We start from the raw sequence: 24,098 nt of genomic DNA on the forward strand, positions 1-24,098 counted from the left end.
TAGCAATAATTTTGACACTTGACAATAAATACACAACAAAGCCACAGCATTGACCGAAATAATGCATGGATTGATGACAAAACACACACACACACACACTCCCACACACACACACACACACACATGCATTAAGGTGAATTATGTCAGTTACATATCTAACTGCATGGAATTGCATATAGTTTTTGGTAATTGCAACCGTCGGCGCAACTGGGATTTAAACCTGGCTGGTCACTAAAAGACTATGTAAGATGCTAGCTAAAAGATTGGAAATTAAAATGATACCAAGTTTGCCTCATTTTAAATAAACAGTAAAAACAGAGAATGAAAATGTACTTTCATGTGAATTTTTACTTTTTAGAAAAAAGGACTTAAATATTGATTTGTTTCTCACCCACAACTATCATATCACTTCTGAAGGTATGGATTTAACATCTGGAGTCTTATGGATTACTTTTATGCCGCTTTTATGTGATTTTTGGTGCTTCAACATGTTAGTACCCATTCACTTGCATTGTATGGAACTACAGAGCTGAGATATTTTTCTAAAAATCTTTTTTTTTTTTTTTTTTTTTTTCAGCAGAAGAAAGAAAATCATACACATCTGGGAGGGCATGAGGGTGAGTAATGAGAGAATTTTCATTTTTGGGAGAATGATCCCTTTAAAGCACAAATACTAGGACAACTCCATTTTGAAAACAAGCAGCTGTAGTTTTAAAAATCTACACTTACGAATGAAAAAAATAAATAAAAAATAAAAATAAAAAAGGAAGAAAAGCATCATGTTATTTAAAACAAAATATTCATTTCCCCCTAAATTATTAGGCCAGATTTCACAATATCCCAATAAATAACAGGTAACGCTGATATTCTTTGTTTTATCCAATTGTATGCTATGTATCTTTCCAAAATGTCTGAACCAAATTGCAATTAGAGACAGATGTTCAAAAATGTCTCCAACCGTGTTGTACATTTGGCATAGGCCTGTGTTGTGTGTGGTGCAGGTGACGCTTTAATTAACTAAAAAAATGTTGACCGTAATATACATGGAAAACGGCTATTAGCATTAGCAGCACTTAGTCGGCTGTTATGCAGTGCTTGTTTTTGTAACAATATATTTTAATCTGGTAAACACTTGGTATATATTTTACTTAATTTGTATTTTAGTTTATATTTTAATATAACATTGACTTTTCTGTTCGACTTTATGCCATGTATATAGCTGTATTTATTGGCATGCTAAAAATGTACGTCAGGCATATATGCTGCCTCCTCGGTTGTGGGGTCCTTCGCTGGAGGTGACATTCATTGAAGGGTCTCGGTTTGTGGACGGCGCACAAACCTTCACAGCAATACAAATCATGGCACAGGCAGTACAGAAACTTGTGGCTAAAGTACCAACTTTGGTCGGCGGTAAGAATATTAATCTTTTACTTGAGCTGTAGAAGATATGTTTGTATAAGAAGTTTGAGTTGCGCTGTGGAGCAGAAGGCCGCAGTAATGAGGAAATCGTGATCAAAGATAAAATATAAACAAGTGTAATAATGGGTTGACTTTGGGTTCAAGCAAATGACCAGCAATAAAGAAATATAATTAGTTAATGTTTTAGCGTTCTTCCACATCTAGAAATGGCAATTCATTCTTAATGTTGAGCTCATCCAACAGCAGTATGGTGGAGTTGACAGTGGCAGAACAGTCGCACTGTGTTAACGTATATGTTTTTAAAACATACTCTCATTAAATAATTATTAATAACTCATCATGCCTTTCTTGTTCATTTAGTCTCTGCTTTACGATGTCATTCTTTATATTGATATTTTGCAGCCGCTGTGAGCTACTCCAAGCCCCGACTGGCCACTTTCTGGTATTACGCCCGCGTGGAGCTGGTGCCACCGAGCCCCGCCGAGATCCCCAAGGCCATCAGCGGTGTCCAGGATCTCCTCAAGGGCTTCCAGTCAGGACGGCTCGGTCAGACCACAGTCAGGGTCAGTATGCATGCTTTAAAGGCTAGTTGTCATTTCAAGGGGCTATTACATTTAGTCATTTAGCAGAAGCTTTTATCTAAAGTGACTTCCATATGAGGAACATAGCAAGCAATTATTCTGTGAGACTTGACAGTTTTTGCGCACAATCGTCAGTCAAAAGTATTACCAAATTCGAATAATTTGGGAGGTAGCGTAGCTATATGACAAGTAAATTACAATGTTTTGCACTGCAATGCCGAGTCTCTCTTAGTTTCAGGTCAATAGCCAATCCTTAAGCCGTACAGCAACTACAGTTTTTTCAAGTAAATTCATTCTTGATTTAGCTGAAGTTATCAAGCTGTGCAAACCTGTTGTTCATTTGTCAAATGGAAGATTACTCTCCCACAGCTAAGATCAAAGGCAGAAATTATACTGATCTTTGTAGCCAAATTATTTCTTTCCCAAAAAATAAATGTAGTTTGCAAAATGTATGTGTAGTATTTTTTTTCTAATGACAATGGTGAGATAAAGAGACAAAGTGTCTACCTGTCTGTCAGTCTTGGTTTGCTGGCTAAGAGCTGGACATTGATGAAATTAAACTCAATGGGCATCCTCCATTTGGGGGAAAATACTGATAAACCAGCTTATTTATAATTCCAGGATGTTTTATATTTGTCTATTAATTGCACTTTTGTCTCCACAGGATGCTCTAAGGAATGGACTTGTTGCCACAGAAGTTCTGATGTGGTTCTACATTGGGGAGATCATTGGCAAGGGAGGCATTATAGGCTATGATGTATAAATGTGGACTGTCCTTTCTGCTTGTTCTCTTTGCTGAGTTTTGTCTGTTCCCTTCACTATTTGAATTCTTGGAATCCAGGAACTAAATAAATGTATATTGTTAAAGAACGAACCACTGAAATGCTTATTTAATTTCCATTTAGTAACATGTTAATTAGTTTACACCGAGTACAATGAATTCAAATATTGTTTCAAATATCAAAGTTGTATCCTTGCATTCTCATATGTAGACAATCAAGCAAAGCTCAGCCCTTACAGAATGCACTTTACTACATAACCACTCTAATTTAAAAATCTTCCATTTTGTGTTTACAAACTCATACAAGTAATTTCAATGTAATTGTGGGGTGGTTTAGTGTTAAACATTGTGAGAAATCTCCAGACAGAAGGCTAACAGGAAGATATTACGAAAGTTATAAAGCACATGTGTAATTAAGATGCAGTGTGGTCCAAAAATACTTATGTAATTAACATCTCATCACGTTCTTGATTTTCTGATAGCATCTGAGTAACATTTCCTAAATATTTGTGGAACTCCTGTCAGACATCTTCAGGCTCTTCCTTAAGATTTGAGTGAATAAGAGGTAGTTTGCTTAGCTGTGTGGTTAAAGAAAAAGTTAAATTAATTGGTTATTTTATTGACTTAATCAAATCACTTTATCGTCACACAGCCATATACACAAGTGCAATGGTGTGTGAAATTCTTGGGTGCAGTTCCGATCAACATAGCAGTCGTGACAGTGATGAGACAGTACCAATTTACAATAACATCAAATTAACACAGCACAATTTAAACATCTGATATACACATAATTACACTCAACAATATACAAATAATAACATACACTGTACAGTATACAATATGCACTATATAGATACACATTATTCAATAAAAATATATAAAAAAAGCATATATAGTATATATAGAATGTACAGTATTGTACTGTATTGACATTCAGGCTGTCGGTTGATAGTCAGTTGTTAAAAGAGAATATAATATAATAATAATATAATTTATGACAGTCCGGTGTGAGATATGAGAGTAAGGGTAATAAAGTGCAGTGCTGATGTATTTTGATCGTGGGAGATCAAGGGTTCAGAAGTCTGATTGCTTTGGGGAAGAAGCTGTCATGGAGTCGGCTGGTGCGGGTCCTGATGCTGCGATACCGCCTACCTGATGGTAGCAGTGAGAACAGCCCATGGCTCGGGTGGCTGGAGTCTCTGATGATCCTCCGAGCTTTTTTCACACACCGCCTTGTATATATTTCCTGGAGGGAGGGAAGCTCACCTCTGATGATGTGTCTGGCAGTTCGCACCACCCTTTGCAGTGCTTTGTGGTTGTTGGCGGTGCTATTGCCGTACCAGGCGGAGATGCAGCCAGTCAGGATGCTCTCTACAGTGCAGGTGTAGAACCGTGTGAGGATGTGGTGGTTCATTCCAAACTTCCTCAGCCATCTCAGGAAGAAGAGGTGCTGATGAGCCTTCTTCACAACGACTTCAGTGTGGATGGACCATGTGAGTTCCTCAGTGATGTGGACACCCAGGAACTTGAAGCTGCTGACTCTCTCCACTGGTGCTCCATTGATGGTGATGGGACTGTGTTCTCTGTCTTTTCTTCTGAAGTCCACCACAAGCTCCTTTGTCTTACTGATGTTGAGAGAGAGGTTGTGATCCTGACACCAGTGTGTCAGAGTGTGCACCTCCTCTCTGTAGGCTGTTTCATCATTGTCAGTGATCAGACCTACCACCGTCGTGTCATCAGCAAACTTAATGTTGGCATTGGAGCTATGTGTTGCCACACAGTCATGTGTGTACAGGGAATACAGGAGTGGGCTGAGAACACAGCCCTATGGGGCTCCAGTGTTGAGGGTCAGTGAGGAGGAGATGTTGCTGCCTGTTCTAACCACCTGGCGTCTGCTTGACAGGAAGTCCAGGATCCAGCTGCACAGTGAGCTGTTTAAGCCCAGAGCCCGGAGTTTCTCATCTAGCTTGGAGAGCACTATGGTGTTGAATGCTGAGCTGTAGTCTACAAACAGCATTCTCACATAAGTGTTCATTTTTTCCAGGTGGAAGAGAGCAGTGTGTATTGTAGATGCAGTGGCATCATCAGTGGAGCGGTTGTTGCGGTAAGCAAACTGCAACGGGTCAAGAGAGAGAGGCAGCACAGAGCAGATGTAATCTCTGATTAGTCTCTCAAAGCATTTGCTGATGATGGGGGTCAGAGCAACAGGACGCCAGTCATTTAAGCAAGTTATATTTGATTGTTTTGGAACAGGCACAATGGTGGATGTTTTAAAGCATGTGGGGACTACAGACAAAGAGACTGGCGTTTTGCGGTTCTGATAACTGGCTTGTTTATGCACCTCCGCATTCCCGGAATTAAAAGCGGAGGTCCACACATTAAGTGCCTCGCGAACATCGCTATTAATCCAAGGTTTCTGATTCGGATAGATCCGTATTGTTCTGGTCGGAACCACGTCCTCCACGCACATTCTGATGAAACACATTACGCTATCAGTGTAAAGCTCGATGTCGTCATCAGAGGCGGACCGGAACATCTCCCAGTCTGTGTGATCAAAACGTGTGGTAGCGTAGAATCTGATTGGTCTGACCAGCACTGGATCGTTCTGAGGGTGGGTGCTTCCTGTTTCAATTTCTGCCTGTAAGCGGGCAGAAGCAGAATGGAAGAGTGGTCTGATTTGCCAAATGGTGGGTGGGGGAGGGATTTGTAGCCATCCCGGAAGGGAGAGTAGCAATGGTCCAAAACCCGGTCCCCTCGTGTGTTGAAACTAATGTGCTGGTGATATTTTGGTGCGACTGATTTTAAACTGGCTTTATTAAAGTCCCCGGTCACAATGAACGCGGCCTCAGGGTGTGCGGTTTCCTGCTCACTTATACTCCCATACAGTTCCTTGAGTGCCCGGTCTGTGTCGGCTTGTGGGGGAATGTACACAGCTGTGATAATGACCGCTGTGAATTCCCTCGGTAGCCAGAAATGTCGACACAGAAGCATAAAATTCCAGATCAGGAGAGTAGAAAGACTTGATAGAATGCACGTTCCTCTGATCACACCAGGATTTGTTGATCATAAAACATACACCACCTCCTCTGCTTTAACCTGAGAGGTCTTTCGCTCTGTCCGCTTGGTGCACGAAGAACCCCGTGGGTTCAATGGCTGAGTCTGGAATCTCCCCAGACATCCAAGTTTCCGTAAGGCAGATAATGCAGCAGTCCCTTGTATCTCGTTGGAAAGAGATCCGCGCTTTCAGCTCGCAGAGCTTGTTATCCAGAGTCTGAACATTTGCCAGTAGAATACTGGGTAGCGGGGGTCGATTTGCGCGGCGTCTTACTCTGATGAGAACGCCGGCTCTGTTTTTTTTAACCATGAGCAACTTAGTGTTCACTGAAAGATTAAAAAAATACAACTGTGGAATTTCTACTTGTATTAAATTTTAAACTCTAAAGCAGCTTTTTAAGAGCTGATGCTGCAACAAGAATTGCAGGTCTTAAAGAGATAGTTCACCCAAAAGTGAAAATTCTCTCATCATTTACTCACCCTCATGCCATTCCAGATGTGTATGACTTTCTTTCTTTTGCAAAGCACAAACTCTGTAGCTCCATACAATGCAAGTGAATGGTGATCAAAACTTTTAAGCTCCAAAAAGGCAGCATGAACGTAATCCATACAACTCCAGTGATTTAATCCATGTCTTAAGTGACCAAATCGATTTTGAGGGAGAATAGACCAAAAAATAATTCCTTCTTACTGTACATTTTGCCAATGCAGTCTCTAGACACAATCATGATTTCAAGCTTGATTACACTTCCTAGCACTCTGCGCATGAAGTGTAATTGAGCTTGAATTCATGATCACCATGGAGACTGCTGATGTCAAGGTTTATAGTGAAAAAGAAGTTATATTTTGGTCTGTTCACACCCAAAACTGACTGGATCACTTCACAAGACATTGATTTAACCATTGGAGTCTGATGTATTACTTTTATGTTGCCTCTTTTGGAACTTCAAAGTTTTGATCACCATTCACTTCCATTGTATGGACCTACAGGGCTGAGATATTCTTCTAAAAATCTTTTTGTTCAGCAGTAGACAGAAAGGCATACACATGGCATGAGGATGAGAAAAATTAGAGAATTTTCATTTTTGGGTGAACAATCCCTTCAATAGGCTTTGAGTTACTTATATTGGAAATCTTACAATTATGTAATACTGCCAAGAGATGTTACCTAATTGTGGACGGGTGGTATCAGCCCTACTCCCTGTTTTATGGTGTGCTATTAGCAGACACTGGGCCTCCAGTAACCCCTGTGAGGAGATGAATGTAGAGTGCCAGGTCTCGATTTCCTTCAGATGGCTGGGCACATCTGGGTTAAATACAATAACTACCCCACTGGAATCTTTCATTGCTGCTCCGTGATAAAGTTGAAGTTTTTCTGTAACTGCTGGTCAGTTTCTCCTACCCAAATCCAAACACTAACGTTAGTGGGACGGGAGAAGCTTACTCAAGTCTAAATGGCTTACATGCCGATGGAAAAACAAATTGCACATATTTTCTTGCTCGATTCACTTCAATAACTATTAATAGGCATCTTATGGAGATGTAATAAAATAAAAATATTAATTTGGACCATTGTTTTTAAATGGAACGTACAGTATGGTATGTGAATTTTTTCATGGAATGTGGTGAAAACTTTTAAAACAGCAGCTTTTAAACTCAGCAGTCTCGACCAGATTAAACAGATTAAATAGCAGTGGGTTTAATTAAGATATATTGGTGTGGATATTGCTTTGATAAAATATCACTAGCTTACCTGTAAGTTAATAGTGTTTCCTATTCCATATGTTCTGGCCATGGCCATGTGAAGACTGCAGTCTTTAATCACACACTAAATTTAGTTTTTATGTTCTCTTAAGAGTTTTTAAAATGTGTGACAAGAAGACAAACTCCTGCTATTATAATTAGAGACATTGCATAACTTTACCTTAAAATGACTGGTAACAATGTCATTCACTATTTGCTGCTCATTTCCAATTTTAAAATAACAAGAAACAGGCTGGTTTGGAAATAATTTCATTGTCATATAGAACCTAGACAAATTGGGAGAATCCACTTCTCCAACCACGGTCCCTTGCATTAATGTAATACAACACAAACTTCCGAAAGTTTTAAAATCTGTCACACCCTCTCTCTCTTTTGCATGCACGCACATTATCTCTCGCTCAAACGCACATGATGAATGAGGTGGTCACCTGAGGCGTCACGGCGGGGCTGCGAGGTCGAGCAGGATAAATTTAATGTGGACCTCGTGCTTGCACGAGCCCCTCAATCTCCATGTAACATGTCTATGCCGATACATTATGTGCGTGACGGCCTCGTCTCGTTCGGCAGTTCTGACGCTGGGGATGATAACAATGTCATGTCTCTCGCTGTATCGGTTGAGTGGTCAGTGGATGATGCTACCGCCCCTCCCCCAGCGAGGGCGAGGAGCGTGTACGCCACTGATAAGGAGATGCTTCATTTCCTTTCAAGGGCGGTCGAAGAGATCGATATCGAGTGGTCTCCTCCAGAGGAACTTAAACAATCTCACCTTAATAAATGGTTCCTGCAGTCCAGATGCCATCAAAGGACCGCGTCTCGTAGATCTGCCCCGTTCTTCCCTGAAGTTCAAAAAAGCACTATCAAAATTCCTGGCGCGCGCCCTATTCAGCTAGCCTGTGCAGCGATTACGTCCTCTCTAATGTGGTTCTGTGGAGGAGGCAGTAGCGGCACACCTCTGCCCAGCGAGTAGCAGGGCATGGAAATCACACCCATTCATCCTTCCAAGCCCTGTCAACTGACGTCCGCACTGGCTGCAAGAGCATACTCAGCGGCGGGCCAAGCTGGTTCAGCACTCCACACGATGGCGGTGCTCCAGGTATTTCAAGCCAAGCCCCTCAAGCAAATGGATGAGCAAGGCTACAATCCAGAGACATTCAAAGCTCCACACCGCTACGGATTTAGCGCTGCACACCATGAAAGTCACTGCGCAAGTCAATGGGCAACCTGGTAGTTCTGGATTATCACATCTGGCTGACCCTCACAGACATGCATGACAAGGAAAAAGCCCCTCTGTTGGATGCTCCAGTGTCTCCAGCGCCTGTGGATAAGTTTGCCGAGCATTACGTCGTGACTCGGCAACAATCACAGGCTATGAGACATTTTATGCCGAAATGGAGTAACGTTTCACAGCCGGCTCGCTCACGCTCTGCTTCGAGCCAGCGCCCAGCCAAAAGCCCCATGCCCGCTACCTCAGCACCTCCACTGAGCCACCGGTGAGGCCACGCAAGCTGTGGCCCAAATGGAAGCACCATATCAGTGCCCACCTCGTGCCAACAGAACAAACCCCCCTACGCAGCAAAAGCTGAAGGACACAGCCCTTTGAAGCAGAATGCAGACCTCGCTGTTCCCTCCGGGTCTGCTCCGAAGAAGGCTCAGTTGGAGACACACAACACTGTTCCCCATCTCCCCACTGTTGGTTGTCGGGTTGCTGTTCACAATATTGTTCAAAATGTTTTTTCTGTCTCTCACATTTGTATGAATGCAATAAAAAATGCAATAAATGCAAAAAAGAATACAACGCTTGCTGCACATGCACGAGACACTCACACATTCTCAATAACGAGCTCTTTTCCTCTTCAAAGCCCACACATTGTGCACAACCGCTTCCCACTAGAGAGTGGCACATTATATCATACAATGAACAAACCAAATTGCCCTCTGTCCCATTATGCGGATGCGTGGCAAACCCTTACGGGTATTTCAGATTGCTTGCTAAAAACGATCGAACATGGGTATACAATCCAATTTGCATGCCGGCCACCCCGTTTCAATGGCGTTCTCTCTTTCACTGTTTTGTCCGAAGACACGGCAGTGTTACAAGCAGAAATACACAATCTCCTCCTGAAAAACGTGATAGAGGTTGTTCCAAATTTTCAAACCCAAAAAGGGTTTTACTGCCGCAATTTTCTTGTCCCAAAGAAAGATGGTGGGCTATGGCCAATCCTAGATCTGAGATATTTAAATCACTCTCTTGCAAAGCGCCCATTTAAAATGATTACTCAGAAATGGATCTTATCGCACGTCCGCCCACACGATTGGTTTGCATCGATAGATCTGAAAGATGCGTATTTTCATGTCCGAATGGAACATCACAGGATGTTTTTGAGATTCACGTTTGAGGGAACGGTGTATCAATTCAAAGTCCTGCCCATCGGGCTGTCTCTGGCTCCTCGCACATTCACAAAGTGCATCGATGCAGTTCTTGCCTCTCTGAAACTAAGCGGCGTGCGCATTTTGAACTACCTCGACGATTGGTTGTTACTGGCCAAATAAAGTGAGATTCACGTTTGAGAGAATGGTGTATCAATTCAAAGTCCTGCCCATCGGGCTGTCTCTGGCTCCTCGCACATTCACAAAGTGCATCGATGCAGTTCTTGACTCTCTGAAACTAAGCGGCGTGCGCAGTTTGAACTACCTCGATGATTGGTTGTTACTGGCCAAATCAGAGGCTCTCTTATGCCAGCACAGAGACTTACTGCTTCAGCACCTAAACAGCTTAGGCCTCAATGTCAACTGGGCAAAGAGCAAGCTCTCCCCCAGCAAACAAATCTCCTTTTGGGAGCCCGCCTCGACTCCGTTAGCAGGCACGCACACCTCACGAATGAGCGCATCCACGGTCATTCCATTAGGCCTTTTACACAAGACCTCTTTAGTGCTGGCTCAAGCGCCATGTGCCACAACATGCTTGGCACCATGGGTGCATGCGCATCACTATATCTTGCCTCTGTATAGCTGCTCTAGCACCTTGGATAGCTCCTGCCTTTTACCAGCGAGGTGTCACACTGGGCCAAGTTGTCAGGTGGAAAGTGGTGACTACGGTCCCTTCCAACACAGGTCGGGGGGGGGGGGGTGCGATGGACCTTGAATGCTTTTCAGTCAGAAATAGTGAACTATCATGTTCTGATTCGCTCAGAAAACATGACAGTGGTGGCGTATATAAACCACCAAGGCAGAATGAATTCACTGCCATTGATGAGACTGATGAGTCACCTCCTCCTGTGGAGCGAGCGTCATCTCCTTTCCCTGAGAGCGACATATGTCCCAGGCCGTCTGAATTACGGTGTGGACCTATTGTCACGCCAAGGGGTGATATCAGGCGAATTAAAAATTCATCCTCAAACTGTCCTGAGGATTTGGGAAATATTCTTCAAAGCAGAAATCGATCTATTTGTCTCAGTGGAGAATGGCCACTGTCCTCTCTGGTACTCAAAGTCACAAACACCACTGGGAGCGGACGCAATGGCCCACAAATGGCCAGCGAAATGCAAATATGCATTTCCCCCGGTGTGCCTAATTCACTCTGTCATATGCAAAGTTCGAGAGGACATGGAAACTATTCTATTGGTTGTGCCGATATGGCCCAATTAGCCATGGTTTCCGGAAATGATAGAGAGGTTATACAGCTCGCCATGGGAAATACTGCTGAGGAGGGATCCCCTCTCTCAGGCGCAAGGCACAATCTGGAATCCCCAGCCAGGCTGTGGAACCTGAAGCATTCAGTCATGAACTCCATTTTACAGGCAAGAGCACCATCCACGAGATGCTTCTATGCGCAAAATGGAATGTGTTCACTGATTGGTGTCTTTCACATGGCAAAGTAAACTGCCCCATACATGAAATTCTCATATTTCTTCAAGAGCGATTGGATGCAGGACTCACTCCGTCAATGCTCAAAGTTTATGTGGTGACTATATCTGCGTATCATGCACCTGAAGCCACTATAGGAAAGCATAATTTAATCATAAAGTTCCTTAAAGGAGCAAGATGATTAAATCCACCATGGCCGGCTACAGTTCCGACTTGAGACCTAACTTTGACCTTCGAGCCTTTGGACTCGTTGATTTGTGAATGCTCTCCATTAAGACCGCATTACTGCTGGCTCTGGCCTCAGTAAAACGGGTCTGTGACTTACATGCATTATCAATTGACAATTCATGTCTGGAGTTTGGCTCCGGTCTTTCAAAAGTCACTGTCAAACCCAAAAAGGCTATGTGCCTAAGGTTCTAACCACGCCCTACAGAGCGCAGATGATTCACCTTCAAGCTTTCTTCCCTCCTCCATTTAATTCAGATGAGGAACAATCCTTGCATTTGTTATGCCCTGTGCAGCGCTACACGCATACGTTGAGCGCACCCGCCAGTTCAGGCTGTCTGATCAGCTCTTTGTGTGCTATGGAGGATGCACGAAAGGAATGTCCATCTCCAAGCAAAGACTTTCTCACTGGATCGTTGATGCAATTGCCCTGTCTTACGAGTTACAGGGTAAAATTTGCCCAGTTGGTGTAAAAGCACACTCAACTAGAGGCATGGCCTCCTCATGGGCATTGACGAACGGTGTGTCTTTACAAGACATATGTTTTTTAGAAGGATGGTCTTCTCAAAACACATTCGCAAGGTTTTACAACCTAGATGTAACTTCTATCTCTTCACAAGTCCTCTCTGTTTAGAGTGCTTGCTATTTTGTTTGCCAAATGTGTACTTATGCCCCTCCCCTTAACTACGGGCTCTCCATCATTTACACAACTGCATTTATTCAGGCCGCTGTAATTTACCATAAAGTCACAAGCACTTTCATTATAAAAAAAATAAACTGGGTTCATGAAGGAATTAGTTCATACTATATGACTATAGTTCATATATTCATTCTGAGTGCTCCCCTCCTGGCACAACATGAGGGTCACTCACTTGCGGTATAGTCATGTCGGTCGCCGTCCAGCGGGAATGTGGCATCATGTTTCCTCTCAGGAAGGTTATGTCGTGTAGTCTGGCGTGATGGGACGCTGTGAACTGTGAGACATTGTGAACGCAGGCCGCACTACAAGACTCAGAGTTCTTCTGAGGTGCGAGAGATGCGCTCATCCCTCTCATCCCTTCCTCATCCCTCTGAGGAATGGTGTTTGTGCACCTGCTTTTATAGGGGACAGCTTTGTGCCTAAAATGGTGGAGCTCAAACACCATAGCCAATATTAGAATATTGGCGTTATTGTAGAGAGGTTTCAACTAGGTTGTGTGGAAGAACATCTCCCAATATGAGTTAGCACGTGATGTCTCATTCCCCACATCTCAGGAAACCGAGGTTACGTACGAAACCGAGACGTTTTTCTCCGTGCTCTTTGTAAGCAACTTTATATGAAACACCCATATTCATATAATAACAACAGGGGAAAATGTAGCTATGACTTTTGTCCAATTTTACACATGATTGCTTTGAAATGGCTGTATTTGCCAATGTCCCAGTGACACAAATCTTTTGCTGATAATATTTCAGATTAGACAGATCCGTGGTGAGTGTGTCCTACTTTTGAACTTGTAAACCACCAAATAATCATCGAAAACTTGATTGCATATGGAAATTCACATTCAGAAGATCTTAAGAAAATACACTCTGTCTTCTCTTCATACTTCAGATATGATTAATTTGTAATATAACTTCCTCTTGTCCATAATAAATATCAAGAAGGCCATTCATAATTCTAAATGGAGTGTGGGTAAAAACTTTAGAGCCAACCTTTTATTTAATAGTTCCCTTACGACTCAGTACACTTGACATTGCGTCAGGAAGCTGATGCTATGGGAGTGTCCTTCTATACAACCTATTTGAAACCTTTCTACAATAACACCAATTCTAAAATTGGCTATGGTGTTTAAGCCCTGCCCTTTTAGGCACGAAGCTGTCCGCATAAAATCGGGCGCACAAACACCATTCCTCAGAATTTTCTTCCTTCAAGACAGCAATTCATCTCTCGTCTAGAAGCCTTCTACTTCTTTGCCATTGACATACATGAGTCAGCGGGCGGTATCTTCACGGCAACGTGCCCTGCAATATTCTGGCAAACATTTACTCCACCTTGCCGCTTGATGCTTCGGTGGTGAATGGGCCACTTCAGCATCCTGCACTCAGTAATTAGTTTTTTCTATTTATAATGTTTTAGGTCTACTGCTAAAGAAATTAATTGTCATTTTGAAACATATGTATAAAATGATGAGTTCTCACATGTGATAAAGACTCCAGTCATATTAGTAACCTTATGAATTGTTTTATCCTACACAGAGAGGGTCCACTCATGGGGGCTGCCATGTTGGGAGCACATGAGCAGCTGAATACTACTTCTATTAAAATGAATAGGAGAAACTGGAACGCCCAAAGGTTAATGAATCAGTGTTGCCAATTTGGGGAATTTGTCACCAAATTTAGCTAGTTTCTCATAGTTCCTGCAATGTTTAATTATGTTTTGCGACAAGGAGCTATTTTGGCTATATTTAAATATACCTGGTGATTATTTTTGGTGATTTTGGGCAGTTAATGAATTATTAAGTCATACTATGTGGTAAGAAGTCAGATCTAACAAAATATGCATTGACCACTATATATATAGCGAGTGCAAAACTTTTTTCATTCAAAAGCAGGTGTATGTGGACTCATTTGCATCATTTAAGAATGTGTGTAAGAAGCACAATTTATGATACCAGTATTGTCAGATTTTACTGCTGATTTGAAATATGTTCTCTGATCATAATCTTGTCCAAGGAGATTTTGGTCTTTCCCCATTCAAGTAGATATGAGCTGCACTTGTATGCCGCTTGTTTACATAGACAAATAGCTGCCTGAGAGCGTTCCAAAGATGGCCACCAGTGGACTGACTTGCTAAAAAGACTTTGATACTACTCAATCTTAGTAACCGTTCTGTGGACACTTTCTCTCATATATTAAATTAAACATGGCTGACAGGTAACAGTGAATTTCTACAATGGCATCGGCAACTAAAAATTATTGCGTTCAAATTATGCTGCATCCACACCCCTAGGTGTCAGTGTAAGTCCAAGATGACATATTCAAAAGAAAAATTTGGATTGCACCTTTAATCAGTTGAGTGGTTTCAGCAACAGAAATTCTACAAGCCTGAAAACATGTTACCATAAAATATATCCATCAACATCTGAAATAACATTAGATGTTAGTAGTAATTAAAAACCCAATGAATCATTGTTTCATAAAAAATGTTGTTAATGAGAAACTAGCATATATTACAACTTTTTTTTAACTTTATTGAAATATGAAGAGGCCATTGCTGAATAATGTTGCTTTTACAGTGGCAATAAGTAGCTCTTGCTTTTGGATACATAATTTTTCAGAATTCAAGATAATATTAATAATAATAAAAAAAAGCAGATCTTGGCAATTTGAAGAAATTTCTTCATTTAAGCTTCTAGAGGAAATTTTATAGTTTGCAGATTTAATCATAACTGAAAAGTGCTACAATTCCTCCAAAACCTGTTAAATTGTTAAAATAAAAGCATATGGCATTAAACATTAAATACAGAGTAAAGAGTACAAAAATATCAAATAATAGATCAAAGTAAAAAAATATCTGTCCTTCAAACTTCTTAAAATAGTGTTCATTTTAACTGGCAGATCTTGACTGATGTTCCAACCCCAAAACCAGGATAGAGGGGCTCAGTGAATGTGGTCTCAAAACGATACAGACGCGTCATAGTCTCACCAATGCTATAGAAGGCCAACACCCCTGCAGGATGGTCCAGATAGACCCCTATCCTTGAAGAGTGAGGGCCACTAACAGACTTGTCTACTTTGTCATGCCAGGCGGAGTACCCTGAGTCAGAGCAGAGGAGACTCCATGACTTGTCGTTGTAGCCCAACAAGCACAGGGAACCTTTACCCTTACGGCTAATGCCCCGATAGGCCACTCCAATTGAGAATTCCCCACTCCACTCAATCTCCCAGTAGAAGCGGCCACCTGACAAAGCCTCACGACACAGCACTTGGGCAAAGCTGTCGAAGCGCTCTTGACTATCAGAGTATGGCTGCAGGTCTCGGGTTCTAATCACCTTCTTGTTTCCTTCCGACAAAAACAGCTCCTTATGCGCGGTGTGGTGGTCTAGTTTGAGCTGACAGTAATCTGGAGATGGACACAAAGATACAGGAAGCATTAATGTGTTGGTAAGAACAGATCTTTGGATATATGTCTCTTTATATATTTTATTTCTAATTTAGTTAGGAATAAAGAATATAATTGAGTCATGGCAAGCAATGTGTACAGCACAAGATGTCATCTTTGAGGGAAAGGCAGCTTTTGAATTACAAAAATCATGATTGTCAGATACTTACATTTCAGGAATTCAGTTCTGCTTCTGGGTTCTGCAGGAGGTGCACTGTCCACTGTATGGACTTCTCTAACTGAACAGTAAGAAAAACACACACTTTACCATGTCATATTTATGTTATATTGTATTTTCTTTAAACTGTCATCTTCTGACCAAGTTTTGTGGCTTATAGTTGTTCAAATCATGTCTGATAATTGGTGTTAATCAATGTATAAACACATATATTTAGTTCATCACCATGCCTTACCTCTGATGCCTTTTTCCTTTGTGCGATTTTCCAGATTGTACACAGGTACTTCATTCACTGTTATAAAACAAAACAGTACACATCAGGAAAACTTGATTTACAATAAATTACTTTAGTAAACATGAAATGCTAGATTTATGCCAGCAGAACTAAGGCACGAAATCCTGTTGTCTGAAACTCTCTCTCAAAATAGAATTGCTCGCTAGCTTCTTGCTTCATCAAATTAGAATAGCTCTTTTGTTTATCATATGCAGGTTGCTCAGAGAATGAGAAACAGGGTGGAGGAACTCTGAGCCCTGTTTACACTAGGCTCGTTTGAGATGCCAAACGCCTCGCCTGCAAAGTAGACGAAAGCAGGCTGATGCAGTCAGGGGAGGAGTGAAATAAGAGCTGTCAAGTCGGACAGTTCTCACATCTCGTAGTGGATTGTCACTATGAGATCAAAGGTAGATATCGTGGGATTCACGTTCATGTGCTTTGTTGTTAATAAAGTGGAAGCAAATTTAAATTCTGTTGCTTTTAAATGACAATAAATATGATGAGCAAAACACTTAATGTACCTGTTATTTAATTCCCCCCATAAGATGTGTCTTTCCATCCATTTTTAGTTTAATAAAGACAAGTATTTTAGATATTTCAGAAATATGATGCCAGTCACATATCCCATACAGAGATTGCACTGTCAGAGTGTTGGGAATATTGACATATATTTATACACATTAAAACATGATATTACAGATAAACATTCCAACACCTGTCTGTGATCACCGGTGATCGGTTCTGCACAGAACTTGCTCATCTCAAATGAGCCTACTCTGAATATCATATCATGACTTCCTTGCTAACTTCAAAATGTACTGTACCAGGGTCAGGAATTTTCAGAGGTATTTTTTCCTTTGCAAGGGCATTTTTTTAACCTTATAAAATGACTCTGTGTCATCCTTTTACAATAAAATTAAATCAGCATAAGCCAATATTTGCAGGGCTGGGTATTAGCATTGATTTCCAAATTTAATTTGATTCAGTTAGTTTCCAATTTTGATTTGATTTAATATCAGTTAATTTGAGAATATTCCAGTTAAAGTTTCAACAGGCATGGTTAATTACATATTGCCTGATGATCTCTTAACTGCATAATGTGCACTGTGACTGAAACACATTCAGGCTAACTTTTTTTTGCTCGTTCACGTATTTCCAAAGAATTTGGCGATTAAGTTAACAGTCTACAAAACTAATATAATGCAGCTATAAGTAGGCTATTATTGAACTAAAGATTTCTTTAACATTAGGGTAATTTAAAATATCCAGATTAATTAATATATTAATTACGTAAATTGTAAAATTGTTTTTGCCCCGAGCCCTTGTTAATTTCCAACCCTGTACTCTATAGTCATGGGTAACAGATGAAGAGTCACCTTCAGGCAAATCAGGGCTGACTGTCAAAGTTAAAGACTGAACTATTTATTGGAATTTGGGATGTATCAGATTTTCTGATGGCCAAGAGATTATACTCTAATGTCATGAAACTAAACTGCAAAGAGTGAACAATCAGAGAGCATTGGTAGATAAGGGTATTTTGAATTAAACTGTGGTCAGTTTTACACTTTATCGTTCACAATTTATTTTCATATATAATAGTAGGCAATGTGCTCAGATCAGCAAGCAAGGGCTGCATCATCCTATTACTATATACAGTATGTGCCTGCTATGTGGAGAAATCTGTGCTCTGACCTGATTTTGTGACCTTTCGCAGTTCCTCTCTGCCCAGCTCCTCCAGTCTCTCTTTGATCTCAGCCACAGCTTTCCTTGCAGCACTGAAGGAGAATTCAGGATTCAGAGACACTCTGGGCAAAAAGCCATCATCAGTTGGGGTGCATAGATAATTGAAATTCTGTTGAAAAAGAGAAAAAAATCTTGTCAAGTCAGGTAAAGTTTTATTTCTGGTGCTTTTCACAATGCATGTTGTTTTTTTCTGTATTACTGTAACTGGTAGAAACAGGCTCTAACAGCACCACGGTCATGAGTTCGATTCCCAGGGAACACACTGACCAAAATGTATACCTTGAATGCAATGCACAGTATATTGCTTTGGATAAAAGCATCCGCCAGATGAATAAAATGTACATGTAAAGCGACTTTATAGAAAATAGTGCCTTTCAATGAGGAAGCCTAAGGTGACTGTGGCAAAAATGTCTTTCCTAATAGGTCATTCAGACTGAACGCGTTCATGCGTTAAAATAAGCTAGATGCAGGGCAATGAATAGAACTGAGCGCAGATGTCTCGAGATATGTTTTTTAAAAGTTTAAGGTCTTTTAACTTGAAACACCATCTTAAAACATGCGGTGCTCCTGTGCGAGACCTTCATCTAGCCCATGTTAAAGGAATATTCCGGGTTCAATACAAGTTGAGCTCAGTCGACAGCATTTGTGGCATAATGTTGATTACCACAAAAATCTATTTTGACTTGTTTCTTGTTTTCTTTAAAAAAAATAAATTAAAAAAAATGAGGCTCTTATAATGGAAGTGAATGGGGCCAATTTTTTGAGAGTATAAACAGAAATGTGAAGCTTATAATTTTATGAAAGCACTTACATAAATTTTCTTGTAAAAACTTGTTATTTGAGCTGTAAAGTTGTTTAAATCACGCCGTTACGTTGTCGTGGCAACAAAGTTGTAAAATTGGAGATAGCTTTACACAGAAAAGATTAACAAGCGATTTTTCTCACACTAAAATCATGTTAAAACATATTGTTTATGTCTTGTCTATACTTTTGAAACAGTGAGTATTTTAATGTTGACAGATTGGCCCCCATTCACTTCCATTGTAAGTGCCTCACTGGAACCCAAATGTTTGCTTTTTTTTAAAAGAAAATGAGGGACGAGTCAAAATAAATTTTTGTGGTAATCAACATTGTGCCACGAATGCTGCCGATTGAGCTTAACTTTTATTGAACACAGAATATCCCTTAAACAAAGACTATGTAAACAATAACAGCACAGATGGACACAAAAAAAGATGTTTTATGTAAACACCCCCTAAACCTCCTAAACCGTATCTACTTTCCAATAGTAAGGACTGGAGAATCCTACAGTACCTGCAAGAAGTGGATATGGTCCTCAGTGCTGTAGAGCTGTTTGAGTCCAGTCTCTTTCTTTTTTAGCTCGTCAATCTCCTGCTCCAGTCGCTCCATCAGCCCCTCTGCCTGATTGAAAGCAGCCCTCTCATTGATGTTGATAAGTTTGGTGACCTCTGACCTCATCCTCTCAATGGAGGTGATCATCTCGTCAAACATCTTCTTGCTTTCAGTCATTGCTCTTTGTGCAGAGCTCTGCAATAAAATCCAATACAAATTTTAGGGTGTAAGATCACTGGCATTTATTTTAGCACACTGGGACATTGTCACTATTTTTAATGTGCTGTTTTTTTCTTAAAAGAATAGCTATATAGCTCATTATAATTACACAAGCTGCTACTGCAGCTATCTATCAGCACATATCTAAAGTACCAACATCTAGATTGCTCTATGAAGAACAAAAGATCCATTATGGCCATCTGATTTGGTCAAATGTGACTTTGATAGGAGCAGTTAGGATCGATTTAAATGGTTACATTTGAGTCTGAAACATACTTTCAGAGAATCCACAGCTGTCTTCAGTTCCTCCAGTTCTTTGGTCCTCTGCTGGCATTTCTGTTTGATCTCTGCCTGAGACACTCCAAGGAGTTTCTGTCCATACACAAAATGATAAAAGAGAAAACATACCTCAATCTTTGTTGACATTAGTAGAATTTTTATACAAACATTTTTGTTGTTGGTCGCTTTCTTCATGGCAATGTTTACTTATTTCCTCTCTAGTAAAGAATCTTGTATGTTAAATGTATGTTATACATTTTCCCAGAATTTGAAGAACCAGCTTCACTTGGGTTTCTTTATTTTTGAAAAGAGAGGAGAATGTTAATCACGCCAGGAATGTAAAACTCCTTGGAAGAGAGACGTTTCTAGGTGCACATGCTCGATTCTTTAGGAAAATAGAAAGGGGCTTTAGAGCAACCCCTTGCCAAGCTCACCGAACCATTCTTCAAGATAAGCTTGAAGGAATGTGAAGAATCTGGGGAGGGGGTGAATAAAAGTTGCCTGTGAGTGTGTGTTTTGTGCCATGGGAGATGGGGCTTAAATTTAGGATTCCCTATGTTTAACAGAACAAACAAACTGTTTGCAATTAGTGCATGCTATAAGTATTAGATTACAGATCAAATTATTTAAACAGGACTCTTGACAGGTTAATCAAAACAGTACAAGAAACAGCCTTTCTGCTCCCTCCTTGTTTGAGCAGATATATGTATGTTGTTTAGTACTAATGATTTGAAGGAAAAGCTTTGAAATCTTAAACATTTGAAGGTCTTCCTTCAGTGGTTTGTACTGATGAAACAGTAAACATCAATGCAGTATCTATATATAGATTTCAGTGATATCGTTGTTATTATCATCACCGTTACTTTATACAGTGACTCACAATAATAATATTTTCAGGAATTCATTGAGCAGTTTTTAATGGACAAAACATTGTCAAGTAAACAGTTTGAAGTGGCAGCTGTCCACATTTCTTTCAGCTATACTTATCTACTGAGGTTTATGATGACTTTAGTGATGGGTCAAGGTACAAAAAGCACTGTTCTATTCTCTCTCAGGGGGTGATGGGGTTGGTCTGTACACTCCTGCCTGATTTTCTCAAACTCACATTCCTTCATGGGACCTGCCTCTCCCTACACCAGAATCCTGACCTGCCCTGTTTCTCATCTCAAAGCCCAGAACAGTTATTTTTCTCTCAGCAAAAACAGATTTTTCCAGAAAGCAGGCCAGCTTAGAACAACCTTTAAGTCATGTAATCTCTTGAGTTGCACATTGTAAAGGAACACGCCCTGTTGTTTGACTCCCATACCTTTGAGTTTTAATTGAAAACTATATCTGGATCAAAATTTCAGTTACTGTTTGACTAATGTCCCCCCAACCCCAACCATATCCATCATTTCTATCTATTTAATCATCATCTCCTCCCCTTGTAATGCATATTTCCTCATCAGATCTTTGTAATGATCTGGACCAGCGTGTTTGCGATAGCACAGAACCGGTTATACAGTGTATCTTCATGATTTCTTAGAAGCTTATTTAAAAAAAAAAAAATCATATTAGAAAATCTAAAACTTAATATATTTAAATGATATAATCATATACTTGACCACACAGTCACCACTGTAGCCTCTCAGTAAGCCAGTAGTTACACCTTTGTAAACAAACATACTAGTTTAATACAGTTTATTCTTATCAAGTGTTTTACAGGGAGATTTGTTTACCTGTTTTTCGCCTCTTTCTGCTTCGGCTGAGACAATATCATGCCCCTTGTGCTCACTGACAGTACAGAGGGCACAAATACACATCTGGTCCGTGCGACAAAACAACTCCAGGCTCTTCTGGTGGTGTGGGCAGATCTTACGGTCCAGGTTCCCTAGCTCATCCACCAGCTTGTGCCTCTTGAAGGTGGCTGACTCGTAGTGGGGTTTCAGGTGTTTTTCGCAGTAAGAGGCAAGGCAGTTCAGGCAGGACTTGACAGCCTTAAGCTTTTTGCCAGTACAGTAGTCGCAAGGAACATCCCCAGGGCCAGCAAAGCTTCCATTACTGGGAGGCATCAAATTGAGGTTTAAGCCAGTCTTCTTGATCTTCTCGGCAACTTTGGTGAGAGTAGCATTTGGCCTCAGCACAGGTCTCTGGGTGAATGTGATCCGACACTGGGGACAGATGTAGATGCCAGTGTAATCGGCCTCATTCCAGTAGCCACTAATACAGTCCATGCAGAAGCTGTGACCGCACGGGATCGCCACTGGGTCCTTCAGGAGCTCCGTACATAGCGGGCAGCTGAAGTAATCTGAAGACATTTGATCAGCCATAGTTTTTCCAGCTGATCTATTCAAAAACGGCTGAAATATCTGCAAGTGAGAACGAGGACAAAGAAGCCAAGCTCTGCCTGGCGTGTGTTCTACTACAGACAGCCTTGAATTTCTGAATTTCACAGGTTACTAATTAAAAGAAGCAAAGCCCTCCCCTTTGTACTAAGGGAGTGTGTGAGAGAGTTTGAGTTAAAGAGAGAGAGAGAACAGGAAGGGAGGGAGACCAACAGAGAGAGAGAGAGGGTAGAGCACAACCCAGCTCTGATAAACAGGTTGAGCCAGGACTGCGAGAGTCCTGGATTCTTGAGAGAGAGTGGGTGAGGGAGGGGCAAGGGGTGGAGTGAGAGACATTGAAGAAAAAAGGTGCAGTTGAGAATGAATGAACTGTAGTACAAAGCAGGGCCATCCAAGATGAATCTTAAACATTAAATACCTCTCTTTAACTCTTTTTCACACACACAAACTGTGTATCAGTGTTTTTGGTTAGCTGAAGCGTTGAAGGGAATTTATCAGTTACCCTAAAACCAGTCTGTTAATAATTGGTCATTATTTGTTGTGCACTTGTATGTGTTTTTCAAAGTTCAGGCTCTGATATGTAAAAATGCTTATTGTAAAGTCTTGTGTTTATTCTATGCTGTTGCTTTATGACTAAATACTTACTGCAGCCATAGCATAGTCAAATAATGGTTCTTTTGGTTTTGCAATTTTCATATTTATGAAAGATTTGCATGATTTATTTTATCCTGTAACATCTAACCTATAATGCAGCAATTTTAAGTGTAAAATGTATAGAGTTCAAACTGTCTTTAACACAAGACAAGGGCATTTAACATTGCTCACGACACTAAATAAACAATAGTAACATTCAATGTTTGAGGTGTGTTTGATCTCAGAGTGCGTTGAGAATATGAACTAAGGCCAGTTGAACTGGAATGGGTGTTGTGAACTAGAAAATATGTAATTTATTTGTTTTCAGTGGGTGTGGCACAAAGAGTATGAACAATATTTTAGTTTTTGAGAATATTTCAGACGTAACATTTCACATTGTCAGAATAGTTTGTACTGACTACAAATAGTTTTGGGAGTGGGGGTTGCAAAGAAAAGCTCTGTTATTGTGTTGGCACTGTCTTGGCACACTACTTCACTTGTTTGCTTCTACTTGCATTGTTTTTGCCACTGACATAATAAACAAGCACTTCCTTTTAAGTATCTTTGATAACAGAGTTTTCAATGAAAATAAATATAAAGGTATGCAAAATCTTATTTAATCTAAATGCGTAATAGAAAATCTTATCAAATTAACAGTAATTAAAAATAAAACTGCAACTTTTGAAAAACATGAAATAGCATGACGTGTGCATAAATTCCTGTCATATTTCTTTGATGTAATCTAGTGACATAAAATTACACTCACCACTTTTGAATGCTATGCAACACTGTGATATATACAACTGAGTAATCTTTAGTAAACTAAAGTCAATTATTATAAAAGCAATTATTATTAAATCTGGTTTACATAATACCTACATTTCCATAATATGTAAAATACACCTTAATGTAAATAGGCTAGAAAATAATGATGGACATCTACTCCATATTATTTTGTTCTCTTCATGTACTCTTACAACAAAATTTCAAAAGTTGTGATTAATGTTATATAGAGTATGGGCCCTATTTTAAGTGCGCAAGCGTTAAGCACAATGCTTTAACTTATAAGTGCAAAGTCAATGGGCATGGCCATGAAGTGTTGGTATTTTCGTGCAAGCCTGCGCTAAGTCTAGGCGCAAGTGGGTTTGGCGAAATCGTGCGCAAGGCACTAATCGGGTCAATGGAGGTTCTTCACTGGCACTGTCTCCTTCCTATTATACAGTCCATTCCCTCTCAAGCACCAGCGATATAAACAAAGAC

The 24,098-nt window shown here is 40.5% G+C and overlaps 2 protein-coding genes and 1 pseudogene across 2 annotated transcripts; 1 reads left to right on the forward strand and 2 right to left on the reverse strand.

Annotated features, from left to right (window-relative positions):
• The first annotated feature begins 596 nt into the window (after positions 1-596).
• Positions 597-2,874, forward strand: LOC127425107 (ATP synthase subunit g, mitochondrial-like). The gene is made up of 4 exons (XM_051670765.1): positions 597-617; positions 1,254-1,410; positions 1,822-1,982; positions 2,665-2,874. The coding sequence occupies exons 1-4, from the start codon at positions 612-614 to the stop codon at positions 2,761-2,763; spliced, it is 423 nt and encodes a 140-aa protein (XP_051526725.1). The 5' UTR covers positions 597-611; the 3' UTR covers positions 2,764-2,874.
• Positions 2,875-3,023: 149 nt separating this feature from the next.
• LOC127425149 (intraflagellar transport protein 22 homolog) lies at positions 3,024-7,184 on the reverse strand (annotated as a pseudogene).
• A 7,715-nt stretch (positions 7,185-14,899) lies between these two features.
• On the reverse strand, positions 14,900-22,469 carry LOC127424909 (tripartite motif-containing protein 16-like). The gene is made up of 7 exons (XM_051670453.1): positions 21,600-22,469; positions 19,879-19,974; positions 19,345-19,578; positions 17,980-18,139; positions 16,249-16,305; positions 16,006-16,074; positions 14,900-15,796 (listed from the first exon to the last, which is right to left on the reverse strand). The coding sequence occupies exons 1-7, from the start codon at positions 22,188-22,190 to the stop codon at positions 15,276-15,278; spliced, it is 1,728 nt and encodes a 575-aa protein (XP_051526413.1). The 5' UTR covers positions 22,191-22,469; the 3' UTR covers positions 14,900-15,275.
• Positions 22,470-24,098: the final 1,629 nt, after the last annotated feature.

The sequence above is a fragment of the Myxocyprinus asiaticus genome, chromosome 3 (assembly GCF_019703515.2).
Source record: "Myxocyprinus asiaticus isolate MX2 ecotype Aquarium Trade chromosome 3, UBuf_Myxa_2, whole genome shotgun sequence".
NCBI classification, from domain to species: Eukaryota; Metazoa; Chordata; class Actinopteri; order Cypriniformes; family Catostomidae; genus Myxocyprinus; species Myxocyprinus asiaticus.

Bases quoted from the DNA above. Each gene is read 5' to 3' on its own strand.
- LOC127425107 (XM_051670765.1), top strand. The intron at 1,411-1,821 runs GTAAGAATATTA...GATATTTTGCAG, and splicing joins AGTACCAACTTTGGTCGGCG to CCGCTGTGAGCTACTCCAAG. The intron at 1,983-2,664 runs GTCAGTATGCAT...TTGTCTCCACAG, and splicing joins TCGGTCAGACCACAGTCAGG to GATGCTCTAAGGAATGGACT.
- LOC127424909 (XM_051670453.1), bottom strand. From the start codon at position 22,190: ATGGCTGATCAAATGTCTTCAGATTACTTCAGCTGCCCGCTATGTACG. The intron at 16,306-17,979 runs GTCAGAGCACAG...GTTTTATAACAG, and splicing joins GCGAAAGGTCACAAAATCAG to TGAATGAAGTACCTGTGTAC. The intron at 15,797-16,005 runs GTAAGTATCTGA...GTCCATCTCCAG, and splicing joins CAGAACTGAATTCCTGAAAT to ATTACTGTCAGCTCAAACTA.